The 27,737-nt window shown below is 39.4% G+C and overlaps 1 protein-coding gene across 3 annotated transcripts in view; it reads left to right on the forward strand.

Annotated features, from left to right (window-relative positions):
• The window catches only part of LOC124046197 (histone-lysine N-methyltransferase PRDM16-like), a 451,439-nt gene that overhangs the window by 350,173 nt on the left and 73,529 nt on the right, over nucleotides 1-27,737 (forward strand). For all 3 annotated transcript variants that reach the window (XM_046366309.1, XM_046366310.1, XM_046366311.1), the window contains exons 3-4: nucleotides 16,956-17,093; nucleotides 23,685-23,787. In XM_046366309.1, coding sequence (XP_046222265.1) covers nucleotides 16,956-17,093; nucleotides 23,685-23,787 — 241 coding nt within the window. The remainder of the gene's footprint in view (nucleotides 1-16,955; nucleotides 17,094-23,684; nucleotides 23,788-27,737) is intronic.

A 27,737-nucleotide genomic window follows, 5' to 3' on the forward strand; every position in this document is an offset into this window, starting at 1 on the left:
TAATATTTTACCAGTCACCTACACTGCCTCATTGGCCTACATTAAAACTAGACATCATAATATTTTACTGCCTCAGCCTACATTAAAACTAGACATCATAATATTTTAACACTGCCTCATTGGCCTACATTAAAACTAGACATCATAATATTTTACAAGTCGACCAACACTGCCTCATTGGCCTACATTAAAACTAGACATCATAATATTTTACCAGTAACACTGCCTCATTGGCCTACATTAAAACTAGACATCATAATATTTTTTTTTAAAACTAGACCATAATATTTTAACACTGCCTCATTGGCCTACATTAAAACTAGACATCATAATATTTTTAACACTGCCTCATTGGCCTACATTAAAACTAGACATCATAATATTTTACCAGTCAACCAACACTGCCTCATTGGCCTACATTAAAACTAGACATCATAATATTTTTACACTGCCTCATTGGCCTACATTAAAACTAGACATCATAATATTTTACCACACTGCCTCATTGGCCTACATTAAAACTAGACATCATAATATTTTAACACTGCCTCATTGGCCTACATTAAAACTAGACATCATAATATTTTACCAGTCGGCCAACACTGCCTCATTGGCCCACATTAAAACTAGACATCATAATATTTTAACACTGCCTCATTGGCCTACATTAAAACTAGACATCATAATATTTTAACACTGCCTCATTGGCCTACATTAAAACTAGACATCATAATATTTTTTAACACTGCCTCATTGGCCTACATTAAAACTAGACATCATAATATTTTAACACTGCCTCATTGGCCTACATTAAAACTAGACATCATAATATTTTAACACTGCCTCATTGGCCTACATTAAAACTAGACATCATAATATTTTACCAGTCAACCTACACTGCCTCATTGGCCTACATTAAAACTAGACATCATAATATTTTAACACTGCCTCATTGGCCTACATTAAAACTAGACATCATAATATTTTAACACTGCCTCATTGGCCTACATTAAAACTAGACATCATAATATTTTAACACTGCCTCATTGGCCTACATTAAAACTAGACATCATAATATTTTACCAGTACCTACACTGCCTCATTGGCCTACATTAAAACTAGACATCATAATATTTTACCAGTCGACCTACACTGCCTCATTGGCCTACATTAAAACTAGACATCATAATATTTTAACACTGCCTCATTGGCCTACATTAAAACTAGACATCATAATATTTTTTAACACTGCCTCATTGGCCTACATTAAAACTAGACATCATAATATTTTACACTGCCTCATTGGCCTACATTAAAACTAGACATCATAATATTTTTAACACTGCCTCATTGGCCTACATTAAAACTAGACATCATAATATTTTTAACATTAAAACTAGACATCATAATATTTTTAACACTGCCTCATTGGCCTACATTAAAACTAGACATCATAATATTTTACCAGTCGACCAACACTGCCTCATTGGCCTACATTAAAACTAGACATCATAATATTTTAACACTGCCTCATTGGCCTCATTGGCCTCACATTAAAACTAGACATCATAATATTTTACATCATAATCAGCCAACACTGCCTCATTGGCCTACATTAAAACTAGACATCATAATATTTTAACACTGCCTCATTGGCCTACATTAAAACTAGACATCATAATATTTTACCAGTCGGCCAACACTGCCTCATTGGCCCACATTAAAACTAGACATCATAATATTTTACCAGTCGGCCAACACTGCCTCATTGGCCCACATTAAAACTAGACATCATAATATTTTACCAGTCGGCCAACACTGCCTCATTGGCCTACATTAAAACTAGACATCATAATATTTTAACACTGCCTCATTGGCCTACATTAAAACTAGACATCATAATATTTTACCAGTCTAGACCATAATATTTTAACACTGCCTCATTGGCCTACATTAAAACTAGACATCATAATATTTTACCAGTCGGCCAACACTGCCTCATTGGCCTACATTAAAACTAGACATCATAATATTTTAACACTGCCTCATTGGCCTACATTAAAACTAGACATCATAATATTTTACCAGTCGACCTACACTGCCTCATTGGCCTACATTAAAACTAGACATCATAATATTTTACCAGTCGACCAACACTGCCTCATTGGCCTACATTAAAACTAGACATCATAATATTTTAACACTGCCTCATTGGCCTACATTAAAACTAGACATCATAATATTTTTAACACTGCCTCATTGGCCTACATTAAAACTAGACATCATAATATTTTTAACACTGCCTCATTGGCCTACATTAAAACTAGACATCATAATATTTTAACACTGCCTCATTGGCCTACATTAAAACTAGACATCATAATAACACTGCCTCATTGGCCTACATTAAAACTAGACATCATAATATTTTAACACTGCCTCATTGGCCTACATTAAAACTAGACATCATAATATTTTAACACTGCCTCATTGGCCTACAAAAACTAGACATCATAATATTTTTTAACACTGCCTCATTGGCCACATTAAAACTAGACATCATAATATTTTTAACACTGCCTCATTGGCCTACATTAAAACTAGACATCATAATATTTTACCAGTCGGCCAACACTGCCTCATTGGCCCACATTAAAACTAGACATCATAATAACCAGTTTAACACTGCCTCATTGGCCTACATTAAAACTAGACATCATAATATTTTACCAGTCGACCTACACTGCCTCATTGGCCTACATTAAAACTAGACATCATAATATTTTAACACTGCCTCATTGGCCTACATTAAAACTAGACATCATAATATTTTACCAGTCGACCAACACTGCCTCATTGGCCTACATTAAAACTAGACATCATAATATTTTACCAGTCGGCCAACACTGCCTCATTGGCCCACATTAAAACTAGACATCATAATATTTTACCAGTCGGCCAACACTGCCTCATTGGCCTACATTAAAACTAGACATCATTTTAACTGCCTCATTTTACATTAAAACTAGACATCATAATATTTTAACACTGCCTCATTGGCCTACATAAAAACTAGACATCATAATATTTTACCAGTCTACCTACACTGCCTCATTGGCCTACATTAAAACTAGACATCATAATATTTTACCAACACTGCCTCATTGGCCTACATTAAAACTAGACATCATAATAAACACTGCCTCATTGGACATAAAACTAGACATCATAATTTTTAACACTGCCTCATTGGCCTACATTAAAACTAGACATCATAATATTTTACCAGTCAACCTACACTGCCTCATTGGCCTACATTAAAACTAGACATCATAATATTTTACCAGTCGGCCAACACTGCCTCATTGGCCCACATTAAAACTAGACATCATAATATTTTTAACACTGCCTCATTGGCCTACATTAAAACTAGACATCATAATATTTTACCAGTCGACCTACACTGCCTCATTGGCCTACATTAAAACTAGACATCATAATATTCGACCAACACTGCCTCATTGGCCCACATTAAAACTAGACATCATAATATTTTAACACTGCCTCATTGGCCTACATTAAAACTAGACATCATAATATTTTAACACTGCCTCATTGGCCTACATTAAAACTAGACATCATAATATTTTAACACTGCCTCATTGGCCCACATAAAAACTAGACATCATAATATTTTAACACTGCCTCATTGGCCTACATTAAAACTAGACATCATAATATTTTACCAGTCGACCAACACTGCCTCATTGGCCTACATTAAAACTAGACATCATAATATTTTACCAGCGGCCAACACTGCCTCATTGGCCCACATTAAAACTAGACATCATAATATTTTAACACTGCCTCATTGGCCTACATTAAAACTAGACATCATAATATAATGCCTCATTTTAACACTGCCTCATTGGCCTACATTAAAACTAGACATCATAATATTTTAACACTGCCTCATTGGCCCACATTAAAACTAGACATCATAATATTTTAACACTGCCTCATTGGCCTACATTAAAACTAGACATCATAATATTTTACCATTGGCCTACATTAAAACTAGACATCATAATATTTTAACACTGCCTCATTGGCCTACATTAAAACTAGACATCATAATATTTTTAACACTGCCTCATTGGCCTACATTAAAACTAGACATCATAATATTTTACCAGTCGACCTACACTGCCTCATTGGCCCACATTAAAACTAGACATCATAATATTTTACAGTCACCTACATTAAAACTAGCCTCATTGGCCTACATTAAAACTAGACATCATAATATTTTTAACACTGCCTCATTGGCCTACATTAAAACTAGACATCATAATATTTTTAACACTGCCTCATTGGCCCACATAAAAACTAGACATCATAATATTTTAACACTGCCTCATTGGCCTACATAAAAACTAGACATCATAATATTTTACCAGTCGACCTACACTGCCTCATTGGCCTACATTAAAACTAGACATCATAATATACTAGACATCACACTGCCTCATTGGCCTACATTAAAACTAGACATCCATAATATTTTAACACTGCCTCATTGGCCTACATTAAAACTAGACATCATAATATTTTAACACTGCCTCATTGGCCTACATTAAAACTAGACATCATAATATTTTTACCTACACTGCCTCATTGGCCTACATTAAAACTAGACATCATAATATTTTAACACTGCCTCATTGGCCCACATTAAAACTAGACATCATAATATTTTAACACTGCCTCATTGGCCTACATAAAAACTAGACATCATAATATTTTTACTACACTGCCTCATTGGCCTACATTAAAACTAGACATCATAATATTTTACCATTGGCCAACACTGCCTCATTGGCCCACATTAAAACTAGACATCATAATATTTTAACACTGCCTCATTGGCCTACATTAAAACTAGACATCATAATATTTTAACACTGCCTCATTGGCCCACATTAAAACTAGACATCATAATATTTTAACACTGCCTCATTGGCCTACATTAAAACTAGACATCATAATATTTTAACACTGCCTCATTGGCCTACATTAAAACTAGACATCATAATATTTTAACACTGCCTCATTGGCCTACATTAAAACTAGACATCATAATATTTTAACACTGCCTCATTGGCCTACATTAAAACTAGACATCATAATATTTTTAACACTGCCTCATTGGCCTACATTAAAACTAGACATCATAATATTTTAACACTGCCTCATTGGCCCACATTAAAAACTAGACATCATAATATTTTAACACTGCCTCATTGGCCTACATTAAAACTAGACATCATAATATTTTACCAGTCAACCTACACTGCCTCATTGGCCTACATTAAAACTAGACATCATAATATTTTACCAGCCGGCCAACACTGCCTCATTGGCCCACATTAAAACTAGACATCATAATATTTTAACACTGCCTCATTGGCCCACATTAAAACTAGACATCATAATATTTTAACACTGCCTCATTGGCCTACATTAAAACTAGACATCATAATATACCAGCCGGCCAACACTGCCTCATTGGCCCCATAAAAACTAGACATCATAATACACTGCCTCATTGGCCTACATTAAAACTAGACATCATAATATTTTACCAGTCGACCTACACTGCCTCATTGGCCTACATTAAAACTAGACATCATAATATTTTACTAGTCGACCTACACTGCCTCATTGGCCTACATTAAAACTAGACATCATAATATTTTACCAGTAACACTGCCTCATTGGCCTACATTAAAACTAGACATCATAATATTTTACCAGCCGGCCAACACTGCCTCATTGGCCCACATTAAAACTAGACATCATAATATTTTAACACTGCCTCATTGGCCTACATAAAAACTAGACATCATAATATTTTACCAGTCGACCTACACTGCCTCATTGGCCTACATTAAAACTAGACATCATAATATTTTAACACTGCCTCATTGGCCTACATTAAAACTAGACATCATAATATTTTAACACTGCCTCATTGGCCTACATTAAAACTAGACATCCATAATATTTTAACACTGCCTCATTGGCCCACATAAAAACTAGACATCATAATATTTTAACACTGCCTCATTGGCCTACATAAAAACTAGACATCATAATATTTTACCAGTCGACCTACACTGCCTCATTGGCCTACATTAAAACTAGACATCATAATATTTTACCAGTCGACCTACACTGCCTCATTGGCCTACATTAAAACTAGACATCATAATATTTTAACACTGCCTCATTGGCCTACATTAAAACTAGACATCATAATATTTTAACACTGCCTCATTGGCCTACATTAAAACTAGACATCCATAATATTTTAACACTGCCTCATTGGCCCACATAAAAACTAGACATCATAATATTTTAACACTGCCTCATTGGCCTACATAAAAACTAGACATCATAATATTTTACCAGTCGAACACTGCCTCATTGGCCTACATTAAAACTAGACATCATAATATTTTACCAGTCGACCTACACTGCCTCATTGGCCTACATTAAAACTAGACATCATAATATTTTACCAGCCGGCCAACACTGCCTCATTGGCCCACATTAAAACTAGACATCATAATATTTTAACACTGCCTCATTGGCCTACATTAAAACTAGACATCATAATATTTTAACACTGCCTCATTGGCCTACATTAAAACTAGACATCATAATATTTTAACACTGCCTCATTGGCCCACATTAAAACTAGACATCATAATATTTTAACACTGCCTCATTGGCCTACATTAAAACTAGACATCATAATATTTTAACACTGCCTCATTGGCCTACATTAAAACTAGACATCCATAATATTTTAACACTGCCTCATTGGCCCACATAAAAACTAGACATCATAATATTTTAACACTGCCTCATTGGCCTACATAAAAACTAGACATCATAATATTTTACCAGTCGACCTACACTGCCTCATTGGCCTACATTAAAACTAGACATCATAATATTTTACCAGCCGGCCAACACTGCCTCATTGGCCCACATTAAAACTAGACATCATAATATTTTAACACTGCCTCATTGGCCTACATTAAAACTAGACATCATAATATTTTAACACTGCCTCATTGGCCTACATTAAAACTAGACATCATAATATTTTAACACTGCCTCATTGGCCTATATTAAAACTAGACATCATAATATTTTACCAGTCAACCTACACTGCCTCATTGGCCTACATTAAAACTAGACATCATAATATTTTACCAGCCGGCCAACACTGCCTCATTGGCCCACATTAAAACTAGACATCATAATATTTTAACACTGCCTCATTGGCCTACATTAAAACTAGACATCATAATATTTTACCAGTCGACCTACACTGCCTCCATTGGCCTACATTAAAACTAGACATCATAATATTTTACCAGTCGACCTACACTGCCTCATTGGCCTACATTAAAACTAGACATCATAATATTTTACTAGTCGACCTACACTGCCTCATTGGCCTACATTAAAACTAGACATCATAATATTTTACCAGTCGACCTACACTGCCTCATTGGCCTACATAAAAACTAGACATCATAATATTTTACCAGTCGACCTACACTGCCTCATTGGCCTACATTAAAACTAGACATCATAATATTTTACTAGCCGGCCAACACTGCCTCATTGGCCCACGTTAAAACTAGACATCATAATATTTTAACACTGCCTCATTGGCCTACATTAAAACTAGACATCATAATATTTTAACACTGCCTCATTGGCCTACATTAAAACTAGACATCATAATATTTTAACACTGCCTCATTGGCCTATATTAAAACTAGACATCATAATATTTTACCAGTCAACCTACACTGCCTCATTGGCCTACATTAAAACTAGACATCATAATATTTTACCAGCCGGCCAACACTGCCTCATTGGCCCACATTAAAACTAGACATCATAATATTTTAACACTGCCTCATTGGCCTACATTAAAACTAGACATCATAATATTTTACCAGTCGACCTACACTGCCTCCATTGGCCTACATTAAAACTAGACATCATAATATTTTACCAGTCGACCTACACTGCCTCATTGGCCTACATTAAAACTAGACATCATAATATTTTACCAGCCGGCCAACACTGCCTCATTGGCCCACATAAAAACTAGACATCATAATATTTTAACACTGCCTCATTGGCCTACATAAAAACTAGACATCATAATATTTTACCAGTCGACCTACACTGCCTCATTGGCCTACATTAAAACTAGACATCATAATATTTTAACACTGCCTCATTGGCCTACATTAAAACTAGACATCATAATATTTTACCAGTCAACCTACACTGCCTCATTGGCCTACATTAAAACTAGACATCATAATATTTTACAAGTCGGCCAACACTGCCTCATTGGCCAACATTAAAACTAGACATCATAATATTTTAACACTGCCTCATTGGCCTACATTAAAACTAGACATCATAATATTTTACCAGTCGGCCAACACTGCCTCATTGGCCCACGTTAAATCTAGACATCATAATATATTACCAGTCGGCCAGCACTGCCTCATTGGCCCACGTTAAAACTAGACATCATAATATTTTACCAGTCGACCTACACTGCCTCATTGGCCTACATAAAAACTAGACATCATAATATTTTACCACTACCTCATTGTCCCACATTAAAACTAGACATCATAATATTTTACCAGTCGGCCAACACTGCCTCATTGGCCCACATTAAAACTAGACATCATAATATTTTACCAGTCGGCCAACACTGCCTCATTGGCCCAAATTAAAACTAGACATCATAATATTTTACCAGTCGGCCAACACTGCCTCATTGGCCCACATTAAAACTAGACATCATAATATTTTAACACTGCCTCATTGGCCTACATTAAAACTAGACATCATAATATTTTAACACTGCCTCATTGGCCTACATAAAAACTAGACATCATAATATTTTACCAGTCGACCTACACTGCCTCCATTGGCCTACATTAAAACTAGACATCATAATATTTTATCAGTCGACCTACACTGCCTCATTGGCCTACATTAAAACTAGACATCATAATATTTTAACACTGCCTCATGGGCCTACATTAAAACTAGACATCATAATATTTTAACACTGCCTCATTGGCCTACATTAAAACTAGACATCATAATATTTTAACACTGCCTCATTGGCCTATATTAAAACTAGACATCATAATATTTTACCAGTCAACCTACACTGCCTCATTGGCCTACATTAAAACTAGACATCATAATATTTTACCAGCCGGCCAACACTGCCTCATTGGCCCACATTAAAACTAGACATCATAATATTTTAACACTGCCTCATTGGCCTACATTAAAACTAGACATCATAATATTTTACCAGTCGACCTACACTGCCTCCATTGGCCTACATTAAAACTAGACATCATAATATTTTACCAGTCGACCTACACTGCCTCATTGGCCTACATTAAAACTAGACATCATAATATTTTACCAGTCGACCTACACTGCCTCATTGGCCTACATTAAAACTAGACATCATAATATTTTACCAGTCGACCTACACTGCCTCATTGGCCTACATTAAAACTAGACATCATAATATTTTACCAGTCGACCTACACTGCCTCATTGGCCTACATTAAAACTAGACATCATAATATTTTACCAGCCGGCCAACACTGCCTCATTGGCCCACATTAAAACTAGACATCATAATATTTTAACACTGCCTCATTGGCCTACATTAAAACTAGACATCATAATATTTTACCAGTCGACCTACACTGCCTCCATTGGCCTACATTAAAACTAGACATCATAATATTTTACCAGTCGACCTACACTGCCTCATTGGCCTACATTAAAACTAGACATCATAATATTTTACTAGTCGACCTACACTGCCTCATTGGCCTACATTAAAACTAGACATCATAATATTTTACCAGTCGACCTACACTGCCTCATTGGCCTACATTAAAACTAGACATCATAATATTTTACCAGCCGGCCAACACTGCCTCATTGGCCCACATAAAAACTAGACATCATAATATTTTAACACTGCCTCATTGGCCTACATAAAAACTAGACATCATAATATTTTACCAGTCAACCTACACTGCCTCATTGGCCTACATTAAAACTAGACATCATAATATTTTACCAGTCAACCTACACTGCCTCATTGGCCTACATTAAAACTAGACATCATAATATTTTACCAGTCAACCTACACTGCCTCATTGGCCAACATTAAAACTAGACATCATAATATTTTACCAGTCGGCCAACACTGCCTCATTGTCCCACATTAAAACTAGACATCATAATATTTTAACACTGCCTCATTGGCCTACATTAAAACTAGACATCATAATATTTTAACACTGCCTCATTGGCCTACATAAAATCTAGACATCATAATATTTTACCAGTCGACCTACACTGCCTCATTGGCCTACATTAAAACTCGACATCATAATATTTTACCAGTCGGCCAGCACTGCCTCATTGGCCCACATTAAAACTAGACATCATAATATTTTACCAGTCGGCCAACACTGCCTCATTGGCCCACATTAAAACTAGACATCATAATATTTTACCAGTCGGCCAACACTGTCTCATTGGCCCACATTAAAACTAGACATCATAATATTTTACCACTACCTCATTGTCCCACATTAAAACTAGACATCATAATATTTTACCAGTCGGCCAACACTGCCTCATTGGCCCACATTAAAACTAGACATCATAATATTTTACCACTACCTCATTGTCCCACATTAAAACTAGACATCATAATATTTTACCAGTCGGCCAACACTGCCTCATTGGCCCACATTAAAACTAGACATCATAATATTTTACCAGTCGACCTACACTGCCTCATTGGCCTACATTAAAACTAGACATCATAATATTTTACCAGTCGACCTACACTGCCTCATTGGCCTACATTAAAACTAGACATCATAATATTTTACCAGTCGACCTACACTGCCTCATTGGCTCACATTAAAACTAGACATCATAATATTTTACCAGTCGACCTACACTGCCTCATTGGCCCACATTAAAACTAGACATCATAATATTTTACCAGTCGACCTACACTGCCTCATTGGCCTACATTAAAACTAGACATCATAATATTTTACCAGTCGACCTACACTGCCTCATTGGCCCACATTAAAACTAGACATCATAATATTTTAACACTGCCTCATTGGTCTACATTAAAACTAGACATCATAATATTTTAACACTGCCTCATTGGCCTACATTAAAACTAGACATCATAATATTTTACCAGTCGGCCAACACTGCCTCATTGGCCCACGTTAAAACTAGACATCATAATATTTTAACACTGCCTCATTGGCCTACATTAAAACTAGACATCATAATATTTTAACACTGCCTCATTGGCCTACATTAAAACTAGACATCATAATATTTTACCAGTCGGCCAACACTGCCTCATTGGCCCACGTTAAAACTAGACATCATAATATTTTAACACTGCCTCATTGGCCTACATTAAAACTAGACGTCATAATATTTTACCAGTCGGCCAACACTGCCTCATTGGCCCACGTTAAAACTAGACATCATAATATTTTAACACTGCATCATTGGCCTACATTAAAACTAGACATCATAATATTTTAACACTGCCTCATTGACCCACATTAAAACTAGACATCATAATATTTTAACACTGCCTCATTGGCCCACATTAAAACTAGACATCATAATATTTTAACACTGCCTCATTGACCCACATTGAAACTAGACATCATAATATTTTAACACTGCCTCATTGACCCACATTACAACTAGACATCATAATATTTTACCACTACCTCATTGTGCCACATTAAAACTAGACATCATCATATTTTAACACTGCCTCATTGGCCTACATTAAAACTAGACATCATAATATTTTAACACTGCCTCATTGGCCTACATTAAAACTAGACATCATAATATTTTACCAGTGAGGCCAACACTGCCTCATTGGCCCACAAAACTAGACATCATAATATTTTAACACTGGGTCATTGGCCTACATTAAAACTAGACATCATAATATTTTAACACTGCCTCATTGGCCTACATTAAAACTAGACATCATAATATTTTAACACTGCCTCATTGGCCTACATTAAAACTAGACATCATAATATTTTAACACTGCCTCATTGGCCTACATTAAAATTAGACATCATAATATTTTACCAGTCAGGAGCCAACACTGCCTCATTGGGATCACATTGAAACTAGACATAATATTTTACCAGTCTGGCCAAACACTGCCTCATTGGCCCACATTAAAACTAGACATCATAACAGCGGACACTGCCTCATTGGCCCCATTAAAACTAGACATCATAATGACCCCCCATGCCCCCTCCTCTCTCGCTCTCTCTCTCACTCTCACTCTCTCTCTCTCACCCACACTCTCTCTCTCTCTCTCTCTCTCTCTCTCTCTCTCTCTCTCTCTCTCTCTCTCTCTCTCTCTCTCTCTCTCTCTCTCTCTCTCTCTCTCTCTCTCTCTGTTTGACCCCACTCCTCTCTCTCTCTCTATCATAAGTAACGGGGATAGACAGAGGGCAGACCTAAAGTGTACAGATGCAGTCCCATGGTTATACACATATGTAAACTGTCTTATAAGCACATGTATTGTTAGACACACACACATCATTCGCCATTCCCTGGCATAGGAGAGACTCGCCAAATCTGTGTGTTTATTGTGCTGTCTCCAACAGCAGAACAACAACAATCGCAGCGTTCTCTAGGTTCTGCTGAGGACCCTCTGATGTTGGTCCACTTCCCCAGGATATGAATACATAAACCAGATAGAGCCAGAGCCACATTAGCTGCCACAACACCATTGTGCTGCCTGCAACGCTCTGCACCGCTCTCCCCTAGACATTTTAGTAAAAGCTTTCCTGTTTTCCCAAGCCGTGAACACTCTTTACAAAGAAATCTTTCAACGGACGGGAGGATGAAGTTCAAAAAGTGTGAGGACGATGTGCATCCTGAAAACGAGCTGGGCAGTGGGTGAGGAAAGGTTAGCAAAAGGTGTCTTGGCTTCTTTCTGTTCAGTATATGTCTTGAAAATACCTACTCCTGAAATCAGAAAGGCATGCCTAGTGGAACACACACACTCTCTCTCTCTCTCATACACACAGACAAGGTCTAAGTTTTCAAGGTGTCACAGACATGGTGGTGTCATTGTGCCTCTTGACCCCCCACCTCTTGTAACCTCCCCCGTCAAATCTGAACCAATCTCTCCGCAATGTGGTTTCGGTTTGTAGACCACTGCAGGCCTCCCCTTACACACGCACGCACGCACGCACACACACACACACACACACACACACACACACACACACACACACACACACACACACACACACACACACACACACACACACACACACACACACACACACACACACACACACACACACACACACAGTATTGCTGGGTTTGTGTTCTCACCCTTTGAGGCAAAGCACTAAGATCACAAATAGCACCCAATAGCACCCAAATCTTGTGCGGATCTACTCTTCTTTCAAGTAACATTTTCAGTCTCCCTATTTGCGTTACCTAGATAAGGCTATGTGTGGACACGCACACACACACACATGTATCGCACACAGATGCACACGCATACACACGTATGCATTCATGCATGTACACAGACACACACACACACACACATGGCAGACTGTGTGTGAAAGGCCCTGCCCTGAGGGGAAGTCCTGATCTCAGTTTCCCTTTTCTTCTATCTCCTGGCTGGCCTTGATTAGAGAGGGATCACTCTCAGTCCCCAGCGACACCACCGTCTCACACACACACACAAACATACACACACACAACCACACTCCCTTTAATTGGCCCCTTCCAATAAGGGCACTTCTTAACCCCGCTAAGTAGACTTTGGAGAAGTCCCATGGTATTTAACCTCTTAAAACAGTAAGAGAAACATGGAAAGCGCTCTTGTCCGTGCGTGGGCTGTACCCTAGCCTGGAGGTGGTGGCCTCTGTTCAGGCTGGTGTTTTACAACACGTGTGCGTAGCCACTTTTCCAGAGAGGTGCCCCTCTCTCTGATGTCAAGAGGAGGAGAAAAGAGGGTAAATAAATAAACAATCCGGACTTTTCTCTCCTTGTTGCACCTCATTTTGAGGCCTTTCGAATCATGATAGGTGTGTGTGGGGGGTGTGTGTATGGAAGGGGGTGAGGGGGTGGTCTGTGTGTGTGTGTGTGGGGGCGGGGGGTGCGTTTGTGTGTAGTGTGCAAAGTCTGGTTAGGAATCCCTCTGCGACCCCCTCCCCCACCCACACCCACCTACACCCCTCACCTCGGTCAAAGCTGTTCCCCAGCTGTTCATAAAATATGTACAATACCTGAGCTTGAGCTCCCAACATGCGCTGGGACAAGTGCACTCTGACTTGAACCTGTGCAAGGCTTTTTTGGGGAGTTAATTCCACCTTTATGCCTGGTTAGTTTTTCAGTGACTGTTTTCACACAGAAAATAAAGGGCCTATTATTTCAGACTGCTTAATGCATAAATGGCGGCGGTGGCAGTAGCTCTTGTTCGAGTGACTGTTGAACTACGTTGTCCACCCCAGAGGGGAAAGTGAAGAGAAGACTGAGGCATTCTCTGTGAGCTTAGTGTAGAAGACAGAGTGTATCAAAGGAACGTGGCTTCAAGATGACATTGAGATGACATCAGCATGTCTGGTTTCCAGTAAAGCACTAAAGAACAACGTTGTTCGGAAAGGAAGGAAAGATCTCACACAATCAGTATCTTAGTTCACTATCACCATCAGGCCAAATGATTTGCATGCGAGGCAGCCACAGGTTATTCTTCATGTTAAAGACCTGACTTGTTCCATGCTACATGAGTGTAGGTGCTAACAGGTGGTGTTATTTCCAAGCAGGCCAGTTAGCAGTTGTCTAACCTAACACTCTTCGCTTCCCACAGGCTAAACACAGCGCTATAGTATGAGGCACAGCTGCAACTTTGGGGCACGCTTACGATTAGTTAGCATATCGCACTCATCAGAACCGTGTGTGTACATGAACTGCCCTACTCACCTTGGACCAAACATGCTATTTCCATATTTACTCACAAAACACAGCCACCACCATCACCGACACCTGACCTTCTGCATGCGCTCAGTCTCCGACCAGGAAGGCCATTCAGAATTTATGAGCTACAGAATTGAACGAGCCTCTGTAAATGCTCTCTTGGAAAAGCGGGACCGTTTTGACCTTTCGCAAAAGTCAAAGATAATTGGGGTGTGCCTCCGCCACACTTTAGATTCTTACACAGACATTTGACTGAAGCAGAAAAGAAGAGCAGCCTTAACCCAAAGCATAAGCTTTAAAACCGCAACTCTAGAATTTAACTGGGAAGGTTAGGCCAGAATGTACATTTGTAGATCCTACAACTAACTGAAATGACTAAGATGTCAACACGTTACTATTAGAAACATGAGACTGGGTTGCAACAGATGAGAACTTGAGTGGTAGAAGTTGAGCCGAGTGGAGGCTGATTATGACCTACTACTGAGAAGCCCTAGCCAGCCCTGTCTCGTCTCGGTCCCCAGAGGATCTGCCCAGCGACCGACACAGTATCAGCTCCACCAGGAGAAATGAGATCTTCTATAGAGGAACAGAGCTGTGAGATGTTCACATCTCATTTGGGGGTTTCTTCCTCCTCGTTCCAGGTTCTTCTCAGGGCATAGAGTAGCGGACAGACACCTGGGTCGTGGTAATTAGGGCATGCGACGGAAAGTGTTTGTTTTAAAGCGTTCTGCAACTGGAAACTAAAATGAGCATTTCATTTTGGACAGTTCCTGTTTCAAGTAGATTTTTCCATTTGGGGACTAGTAAAGATTACATTGGAGCATTCAGACACTCTCACTATCTATAAACTCACAGTCTTATTTGCCACCAGCGAGAGTCATTGTCTTGTTCTCATTTAAGTTCTTGTCTAGTGCCACCAGGCCTTCGTCATTCAGTCAGTGGCATTTGGTTGATGTTGTTTTGTAATAGTTTAAGCTCAGTCGTGCCCGGTATGTTCACATTTTTGCGAGAAAATTGATATTGGACGTGTATCACATATGCTCTGTTGAGGCCCCGCAGAAACCTTTAACGTTTTCTTTATTGGGAGAATTTCTCAGTCCTGTATTCTTAGCAACAATCATGGCACAGCAGCTTTGAAGTACTGTATGTGTGGTGTAACCTTCGTCTAGAGAACACCACACAGCAGCTCGCGATCGACTCTCCTGTTTTCTTCCCTTACTTTCTGCCTCACAATGAGCTCCTCTCCTCTCCTCTCAAGTGGTAACCTGAAACCCGCTCCCTCGTTCTCGGGATGGCCCAGGGGATTAGAAAGGGTGATCAATATGTGCCAAAGGAAGTCTTTAGAAAAGTGAAAGAAGCCACAGTTTTCAACGTTCCCCTCCTCCCCCCTCCTTTCCCTCTTTCCTCTCGCTGCTCGGAGGAGAAACAATGTTAGGGGCCCTTGGCAGATAGTGTTCTGTCTACTAACAGATATGGACACACAAACAATCTTGAGAAAGTCCACCCTCTTTGTATCCAACAGTCGCGTGACGTGAAACTATCTGGTTCTATCTGATTTGCCCAATGTAATTAAGAAAATGTTTATGCTGTATGATGGTGACTAAGAAATGAAACCCTAATAATAGCAATTCCACAATGCTATTGCTCTCTTCAGCAGGTATTCACACATCCTCCCATAATAGAGAAGATAGAGGCTCAGTTCAGTGTCTTTGCATGAAAGGTGCACCTCTGAACTAAGTGTGTTGTCATCTGCTCTGTCCCAACAGGTGGTGGATGAGATGGGCAACGTCAAGTTCTGTCTGGACGAAGGCTCAGATCCCGGTGGGAGCTGGCTCAAGTATGTACGCACTGCCATCTCCAATGAGGAGCAGAACATGGAGGCGTGTCACCTCATCGGAGACCAGGTGAGTGGCGCCTCCCTCCTCCTATGGGCTGCCAGCGTTTAGTGATTGACACCCCACTCCTCCAATCAGCTGCACATGGCAATGTCAGAGACTCGGGTAATGGCTATTGTCCTTCTTCCTACCTACCCATTGGGAAGAACAGTGGACTTTGCGCCAGTGTGTGTGTCTGTGTATGTGTGTGCGCGTGTATGTGCGTCATTGTTTCAAATCAAATCAAATTTGATTAGTCGCATACATGTTTAGCAGATGTTTTGTGGGTGTAGAGATATTATTGTGTTCCTAGCTTCAAAAGTACAGTAATATCTAACGATACAGAATACACACATCTAAAAGTAAAATAATGAAATGAAGAAATATAGAAATATATACGGGTACTATATGGTATATAGTACCAGTTAAAAGTTTGAAAACATCTACTCATTCAAGGGTTTTCTATATTTTTTACTATTGTCTATATTGTATAATAATAGTGAAGACACTATGAAACTATGAAATAACACATGGAATCAAGTAGTAACCAAAAAAGTGATGAACAAATCAAAATATATTTTAGATTTTACATTCTTCAAAGTAGCCACCCTATGCCTTGATGACAGCTTTGCACACTCTTGGCATTCTCTCAACCAGCTTCATGCGGAATTCTTTTCCAACAGTCTTGAAGGAGTTCCCACATATGCTGAGCACTTGTTGGCTGCTTTTCCTTCACTCTTCAGTTCAACTCATCCCAAACCATCTCAATTGGGTTGAGGTCGGGGGATCGTGGAGGCCAGGTCATCTGATGCAGCACTCCGTCACTCTCCTTCTTGGTCAAATAGCCCTTACACAGGCTGGAGGTGTGTTGGGTCATTGTCCTATTGAAAAACAAATGATAGTGCCATTAAGCCCAAATCAGATGGAATGGCGTATTGCTGCAGAATGCTGTAATAGCCATGCTGCTTAAGTGAATTCTAAATAAATCACAGATAGTGTCACCAGCAAAGCATTCCCACACCATCACACCTCCTCCTCCATGCATCATGGTGGGAACCACAAATGCAGAGATCATCTGTCCACCTACTCTGCATCTCACAAAGACCAGGCAGTTGGAACCAAAAATCTTAGATTTGGACTCATCAGACCAAAGGACAGATTTCCACCAGTCTAATGTCCATTGCTCGTGTTTCTTGGCCCAAGCAATTCTCTTCTTCTTATTGGTGTCCTTTAGTAGTGGTTTCTTTGCAGCAATTCGACCACAAACCTTTTAAAACCCCAGTAGATTATTTATTTACACATTTACTTGTTTGTTATTAATGTTGTAGTGTATTTTATTTTTTTTACCTTTATTTAACCAGGCAAGTCAGTTAAGAACATATTCTTATTTTCAATGACGGCCTGGGAACAGTGGGTTAACTGCCTGTTCAGGGGCAGAATGACAGATTTGTACCTTGTCAGCTCGGGGGTTTGAACTCGCAACCTTCCGGTTACTAGTCCAACGCTCTAACCACTAGGCTACGCTGCCGCCCCAGAAGATAATCATGCACATTTAAACAATTAAGGCAGTACTGCGTTGTAACGTTCGTCGTCTTCCTCTGACGAGGAGTATGAAGGATCGGACCAATATGCAGAGTGGTACGTGTCCATGTTGAGATTTAATAACACCGAACACCAAAAAACAAAATAACAAGGAGAACGAACGAAAACGAAACAGTTCTGTCTGGTGAAGACACAGAGACAAAAACCCACAACTAAAATGGGGAAAACAGGCTACCTAAGTATGATTCTCAATCAGAGACAACGAATGACACCTGCCTCTGATTGAGAACCATACCAGGCCAAACACATAAATACTATATAGAAAAAAGAACATAGACAACCCACCCCAAACTCACGCCCTGACCAAACTAACACAAAGACATAATAAAGGAACTAAGGTCAGAACGTGACATGCATTTAGATTATATTTCATACATTTAAATGTATAAATAATTAACATTCTTTCATTGAACAAGAACAAATATTTTTACGGTCGTCAATATTGACCAAAGTTTGAATGAATGAAAGTGATTTTGTTAAAAGTATTTATTGTGAAATGACAGTTGTGTTTGAGTGTGTGAGAGTATGTGCGTGCAAGCATGTGGCCGTGAGTGTGTGTGTGTGTGTCGTGCTTTAGTGAGGATGAGGCTGCACAGATAGGGAGGGGGCTTCCTTCCTCTTTAGACCCCAGCCATTCAGAGAGCCCATTGATTGATCTCTGAACCTCACAGCCCTCATTTCTCAAGATGCTCTTAAGCCGTTTGTCAAAACAGCATCAAGTACGTAGAGTATGTGTGAGCTCTTCGTGGCGAGTAGAGCAGAAGTAGCTGGTAGGACTGCACGCCACGGACAGCTCACACATACTCTCTCTCTCAAATCATTCTAAATCAGGATACAGGTTCCTCACCTGAAGGTTAAGCAAATGAAGGAAGCCAGATAGGCAGTAAGCCGTCGTGTGTGTTTGTTGGAGAGAGGGACAGAGCCTCAGCTTGTTTGGGAGCATCCCAGTCCTAATACATTTCCACCTACGAAATCCAAGGTCACAAAGAATTACGGGAGGCCCGTTTCCCTATAGCCAAAAGCCTGTCCTCGGACACAGAGCGGTGTTCTGTCTCAGATAGTAAACGTAGACTACATTGTCCTTGGACACAGAGCAGTGTTCTGTCTCAGATAGTAAACGTAGACTGCACTGTCCTCGGACACAGAGCGATGTTCTGTCTCAGATAGTAAACGTAGACTACACTGTCCTCGGACACAGAGCGGTGTTCTGTCTCAGATAGTAAACGTAGACTACACTGTCCTCGGACACAGAGCGGCGTTCTGTCTCGGATAGAAAACGTAGACTACACTGTCCTCGGACACAGAGCGGCGTTCTGTCTCGGATAGTAAACGTAGACTACACTGTCCTCGGACACAGAGCGGCGTTCTGTCTCCGATAGTAAACGTAGACTACACTGTCCTCGGACACAGAGCGGCGTTCTGTCTCGGATAGTAAACGTAGACTACACTGTCCTCGGACACAGAGCGGCGTTCTGTCTCGGATAGAAAACATAGACTACACTGTCCTCGGACACAGAGCGGCGTTCTGTCTCGGATAGTAAACGTAGATGGCACTGTCCTCAGACACAGAGCGGACACAGAGCCTCTTCCATCATTTTTTTACAGTAACTTACAGGTAACTGGCTACAAGTAAGTTACTATAAAAACGTGCGCACCTAATTGTTAACCAGAAACAGCTACCATTCAATGTTTGAATCTAAGAAATTGAGCTTTATGTTCTCCTTCATAACATTACTGAACATGAGTTTTAAAAACATGATTGAGTTAAAAAGAAACAAATAGACCTACAATTTGTATTTGCAAGCATTATTAACTACGATCTTATTTTGCATGAATAGGTAGATCTCTATTCTTCAACATGTTTATTTCACTCACATTGTAATAGTAAAAAGCAGAGATATATCCTAGGTCTCGTTTGTCAACGTGTTTATTTCACTCACATTGTAATAGTAAAAAGCAGAGATATATCCTAGGTCTCGTTTGTCAACGTGTTTATTTCACTCACATTATAATAGTAAAAAGCAGAGATATATCCTAGGTCTCGTTTGTCAACGTGTTTATTTAACTCACATTGTAATAGTAAAAAGCAGAGATATATCCTAGGTCTTGTTTGTCAACGTGTTTATTTAACTCACATTGTAATAGTAAAAAGCAGAGATATATCCTAGGTCTCGTTTGTCAACGTGTTTATTTCACTCACATTATAATAGTAAAAAGCAGAGATATATCCTAGGTCTCGTTTGTCAACGTGTTTATTTCACTCACATTGTAATAGTAAAAAGCAGAGATATATCCTAGGTCTCGTTTGTCAACGTGTTTATTTCACTCACATTGTAATAGTAAAAAGCAGAGATATATCCTAGGTCTCGTTTGTCAACGTGTTTATTTCACTCACATTGTAATAGTAAAAAGCAGAGATATATTCTAGGTCTCGTTTGTCAACGTGTCTATTTCGCTCACATTGTAATAGTAAAAAGCAGAGTTATATCCTAGGTCTCGTTTGTCAACGATGTAAGAAAAAACAGAATACATTGGCAGAGGGATAAGACATATATATTGAGTAAACACATTTGGTACAAGGTAGGCCTATCAAAGGGTAAGCTACACGTTATTATAGTGGATTGCAACCATGTCAAATGTCATTGTTAAATAGTTAAATAACAGTGTCACTATTTAGTTTATACCGGGCAACTGTTAGTTTAAAGTTGCACAATAATCAAATGACTTTGTATAGGGATCACATGTTGCAATTAGCCTCTATGTGTGTAGTTTACTCAATGTAGCAAGCAAGCAGGTTGCATTTATGATAACAAAGTCGGTTGATGCCAATTATTCTGAACATGTTTCATGCCCTTGTTTAAGTCTTTGGCACAAATACTCTTGCACAAACTGTTAAAAGCATGTGGTGAAAGATAACAAGTAAAAACAGGCGTAGCAGCGACTTGTGTAAAGGCTGAACTAAAACCCATTGTTTGCTCTGCGTTAGTTTGGAAAGCTATGACAACGTCAAGCCTCACGCACCTAGACTGGATATTTATCGCTCCATGTGTGTGTGTTTTTAAATCTAGTTGACTTAGATACATCATTTACATCATCATAGAGAGCAGGGATGGGGCTGTGGGGAGAGGTCTCTTTGGCAGATGAATCAATCCTTTGGTTTGAGATAAGAAGGGGAGGAGGAGTGACCTCATCATCAAAGACACGCTCACACAGACTATAGAGTGCCTGCTTCAGCTCCAACCAGGGAGGACACACTGCAGCCTGCTTGCCTGCCTGGCCACCTGTCTCCTCTCACTCCCTGGCCCTGGCTGGCTCCCCAGCACCGGCCTCTCTCCTGTAATGATACTATGGGTTGTGTTGCCAACTCCATCCAGACAATACTACTGTTACAACGGGAAGCTCTAACAACCACGACTCTCCTTTCCAAACTCTACCATCACATGGAGAACAGCAAGGTCAGAGATAAAGATGTCTGTCACGTAAAAGCCTATGCGTAAACAGATACTACCACTGATAATTATAAATATAATAGGTGTATTTTGTTTGACAAATATGGCTTCTCTTCTAGGTGATTTTGAATATTTGGCCTAACTTCTAAGCCACCCCTCTACGCTCACAACATAGCAATGGACCGATAAAAGGATCACATGTTGCAAATAGCCTACATGTGCAAAAGGATTGGATGAAGTTACTACAATTTTACTATCTTGTGTGAATGTGTTACCTCTCATAGCCAACTATTCTGCTGTGTCTGTCTCTCTCTCTCTCTCTCTCTCTCTCTCTCTCTCTCTCTCTCTCTCTCTCTCTCTCTCTCTCTCTGTGTGTGTGTGTGTGTGTGTGTGTGTGTGTGTGTGTGTGTGTGTGTGTGTGTGTGTGTGTGTGTGTGTGTGTGTGTGTGTGTGTGTGTGTGTGTGTGTGTGTGTGTGTGTGTGTGTGTGTGTGTGTGTGTGTGTGTGTGTGTGTGTGTGTGTGTGTGTGTGTGTGTCATTGATGAGTAAGTTGGTGCTGAGCGCCCCCATGCGTCCACACAGGACGCATTGAGGCTGGTTAATTTCAAATGTGTTGCCAATTTGTATATTGTTCATTGCTTGGTGTCTGTATAAAACTGTGGTTTACATGTTTCGCTCATAATTCAGCGACATTTGCTATTTAATTCAACATTATATTTTCTGTTGAAATCAGTTAAATGACAACATGTTGTGCTAAAAATTGGTGCATTTTATTCGGGCCTATTTAGCATTTTCTGGTGTTGCTCTTTCACTGTAAGCTAATAAATAGATGTATTGCCACCTCTAACATGTTTCAGTCGCTCAGCATATACCCAGTGTGAGGCCTACATGTTTTAGAAATGTTTAGTTGGAAATGCGCACGGATATGCAACTACTGTAAAACAATGCACTCCAGGTATGTGACATTTCATTTAATTGGCCTTTTATTTCAATCCTCAGGACGTGTACTTGAACTATAATTTCGTTTTTACCCCAAAGTATGCTTGTAACTGGCTCATTGAATTCAACATTTTCAAATGTCTGGCGCTTATTGTTACTTATCAAAAATGTTTATTGCCTCCTAGAATTAAAAGAAATGTATATACATAAATATTTCGATTTTTAGAAACAATAATAAATATTATGCATTGACTATCAAGTGTTTATATGATGAACAATGGATGTAAAGTAGACTAGAAACCTAAATCGTACTTAAATTCATTTGTACGTCAAGCAAGCTAAATATGAAAACTAATTCGGCCCGAATTAGGGATTATTGTCAATGTAGACATTTTTGGTTATGCCTACTTTTATAATAAGCCTATAAATTGTTCTTCTTATTGTTGGTATTTTTCCAATGATTACAATAATAACAACATCGATATTGACATGTGAATATAGATAATAGGCTAAGCCTAATAAATCGACGCCCATAAAGGTTCATGTATTCATTCATGGCAAGCAGACTATAGCTTTTTGTTGACTCCACTGACCCTAACCGCTTTCTCTCCCTCTCTTTTCTATTTTACAGATTGATTATAAAGCTATTAGGGATATTGAAGTGGGGGAAGAGCTATTGGTGTATATGAAGGAAGGAATTTTCCCCGAGGGATCGATGGCACTAAACCTAGAAGGTAAGATTAATGCCATCATTAGCGCATATTAACTCCAAAATAACATGTTGTTTTGGATCTTTTAATAATTATTTTAGATACAGATTTGGGGCAAAAATAATGACGTTTTGGATCTTTTTCCAAATTGACATCTATAAAAAGCTTATTTTGGGGAAAATATTTGGCCTAAATATCTGTCTACATTCAATCAGACAATACATAGCCTAAGCTAACACCCGATCAATTACGAACTCAGTCCTCATCCATCCTCGGAACAATTGTAAATCAAAATCAAATGTTTTTTTGTGTTTAGCAGATGTTATTTCGGGTGCAGCGAAAGGCTTGAGAATAGTGGGTCCGCTATCACTTAACAAATACCTCGTAGAACTAGATGCGACAGCGGTCAATAACCTCGGACATTTAGGGATGTAGAAATCATTATAGGCTTTCTCTATGAAGACCCGATGCAAGGAACATGATGCCATGGTCTATTTCTTGAAGTAGAACTGATGTTTTTTGGGAAGGATTAGACAGCTATTATGTTTGAAGTGAAGGATTTGATGTAAGGATTTAACTTTGACCTAATTACCTCCCCGTGCATCAGAAGGAATATAGGATATTAAACTGAACCAAAATATCAACCCAACATGCAACAATTTCAAAGATTTTACTGAGTTACAGTTCATATCAGGAAGTAAATGTAATTAATTCATTAGGCCCTAATCTATGGATTTCACATGACTGTGCAAGGGCGCAGCCATGGGTGGGCCTGGGAGGGCGTAGGTCCACCCAATTGGGAGCCAGGCCAACCCACTGTGGAGCCAGGCCCAGCCAATCAGAATTAGTTTTCCTCCACAAAAAATACTCCTCAGCACCCCTGATATTATGATATTTCATAGCTGCATTTTGAGCCTCCCTCAGATCTTTTTGCCAAAGAACAGGAGAGAGGATGAAAGGGTAAGAAATAGATGTGCGCTAGAGTGTCTATAAAAGAAAGAGACAAACAGAAACAACATTGACACTTTACCAGTCTGTGAATTAGTGTCAAAATGGAAAGGTAGACTGTGTGCGTGTACGTGGGTGCGCAAGAGAAACGAGGGAGAGAGGGGAAAAGGAGAGGAAGAGCTTGGTGCTGCACAGCTCTCCTCGGCTGGTTTATCGGAGCTGGGACTTGGAGTGGGGCTTGAGGAGGCTGCGAGACCTCACCCATGCTCACAGATTAGTCACTAAACGGCACATAACTGTGTTTCCCTACCTCTCAAAGAGAGCTATTAGTTTCCCATTTATGTGCGCTTTCACACACCCTCCGCCCCATTCATGCTCGCTCTACTGCTGAGTGTTACTGGTCGATTCATTCAATAGATCATGGCGACAAAATGAATCTTTGCGCGCTGCAGTCCAAAACACTGTGCACGCTTCCCCTGGCATTGTAGGGTCTCGAGTCCTCAAGTTTCAATTCCTCCTTGAAGTGTTTTTTGATTTGACAAAGCCTCGTAATCGGTGTAATAAAACAAGTAGGCTAATAAAGCCTCACAAGCGCGTTATAAGGCTGTTACTGGAAAGATGTCGCAGCCTTCAAAAGTGCCACATCCAAATATTCTGAGCGGTGAGGAGTTTTTCATCTTGGGAGGGAACAGTTCACACACAGTAAATTAGTTATATGGCTTTGGTGGGAGCTATGCATGTATAGCCTTTGAGATGGAAGTAATGGACAATTGAGACCAGGGGGTCATTTGTTCAAATCCATGTTTAGACAAAGTGCTGTTGCTACACTTCTCCCCTTTAAATGCATCTGGTTATTGCCAGCTGAATAAATGGCATACAGAATGAACTAGGTGAGCCATACACTAGAAGTAATTTTGAATCAACTTGAGTTGATAGTTCGGTCAAGTCAGGTCATGGCAATGCTGGGACAGGGTGGGTGCCAACGTAGCAGGCCCGGCTCCAGGATGACATGTCTGAGACGGGGCACAGCTAGTATTGCTTTAGAGCCTTAATAAAACAAGGTCCATTGGTCCTACTGCTGTTCAAATGTACAAAAATGGATCTGAAACGTAGCCGGACACATCAACAACCGTCGTTTTATAGAAGCCTAATAATACAAGGATTATGCGCCCCACTACGACACAGGTCTACAAGTGTATTTGAAATGCAGCCGTAGCTGCTGCGGTAGGTCTGCACATCATTTGTGCATACCATCACGCACAGATCAGCTCGACACTAGGCTATCTAAGACTCTTCCAGGCTTCATTGCTTAATTACACTCGAATAATTAGAACGATAGGCAACATATTGCTGTCGGATGTGTAACACTATTCAATGAGTGTAACCAATCCGCCTTTTCTCCAGGTACGCACAATTTTCTAGTTGCAAACGCACATGCACACGCTATAGCAAGAGAGCAGGGAGGGAGAGAAGAGGAGGCGGTGTGTTGTTTTCATAGTATTGACATCACTTTTACAGTAATGCAAATGTAATGATACCAGAGTGAACGTTTGCTTACTTCGTTTAGTAGGCCACACACGGTGTTGGTCATACTAGTGCTATATACAACATGTTGTTTTAGGCCTATCTGAAGTGCAGCCATATACTGTACACAACTGTCATTTTGCGCGCAAGAAAGCACGCGATGTTGAAGAAAAGCCCCATGAAGACTGGTAGCCCTAGATTCGCTCATTCAAATATCACATACCGTAACCATCTATTCAGGACCATGGACAGGTGGCTACCGTCAGTCAGTGCAATGAAACGATACTGTTATATGCGCTTCCAATTTCATTGTCCCTCAACCCATCATATAAGGCAAAGCTCTATATCTATCAATAGCATTTTTTAAAAATGTAATATTATATTTGTTTAGATTACCCAATGAGGCTAATTTGTAAAAGTGTTCCAAACGGCCAAATGTAGGGGAATGTTAAAGCTAAAAAGTTGTCCAGGAGTGACATAATTTTTGGCTACTTGCTTTTTGGCAGATTTCTATACTGTTTGCTCAATCTATAGGCCTGTGTAGTATCTGCTCTTCTCAGATACAGTGCTTTCAGAAAGTATTCACAGCCTTTGAATTTTTCCACATTTTGTTGTTACAGCCTGAATTTAAAATGGGTTAAATTTCGAATATATTTTGTTACTGGGTTACACACAATACCCCATAATGTCAAAGTGGAATTATGTTTTTCGAAATGTTTACAAATTAAGTTCTAATGAAAAGCTGAATGTCTTGAGTCAATACGTATTCAATCCCCTTTTGTTGTGGCAAAGCCTAAATAAGTTCAGGAGTAAACATGTGTTTAATAAGTCACATAAGAAGTTGCATGGACTCATCACTCTGTGCAATAACAGTGTTTAACATGGTTGTTGAATAAATAACTCATCTCTGTAACCCACACATACAATTATCGATAAGGTCCCTCACTCGAGCAGTGAATTTCAAACATTAATTCAACCACAAAGACCAGGGAGGTTTTCCAATGCCTTGCAAATGATGGGTAAAAATACAATAAAAACAGACACTGAATATCCTATGAGCACGGTGAAGATATGAATTACACATTGGATGGTGTATCAATACACCAAGTCACTGCAAAGATACAGGTGTCCTTCCTAACTCAGTTGCTGGAGAGGAAGGGAATAGCTCAGGGATTTTACTATGAGGCCACCAGTGATTTTAAAACAGTTATAGAGTTGAATTGCTGTGATAAGAGAGAACTAATGATCGATCAACAACATTGTAGTTACTTCACAATACTAACCTAAATGACAGGGTGAAAATAAGGAAGCCTGTACAGAATATAAATATTCCAAAACATGCATTTGTTTGCAATAACGCACTAAAGTAAAACTGAAAACAATGTGGCGAAGAAATTACACATCACTGAGTACCACTCTTCATATTTTCAAGCATGGTGGTGGCTGCATCATGTTAGGGGTATGGTTGTCATCGGCAAGGATTAATGAGTTTTTTTAGGATA

Source organism: Oncorhynchus gorbuscha, linkage group LG10, assembly GCF_021184085.1.
Source record: "Oncorhynchus gorbuscha isolate QuinsamMale2020 ecotype Even-year linkage group LG10, OgorEven_v1.0, whole genome shotgun sequence".
Classification (NCBI taxonomy): domain Eukaryota; kingdom Metazoa; phylum Chordata; class Actinopteri; order Salmoniformes; family Salmonidae; genus Oncorhynchus; species Oncorhynchus gorbuscha.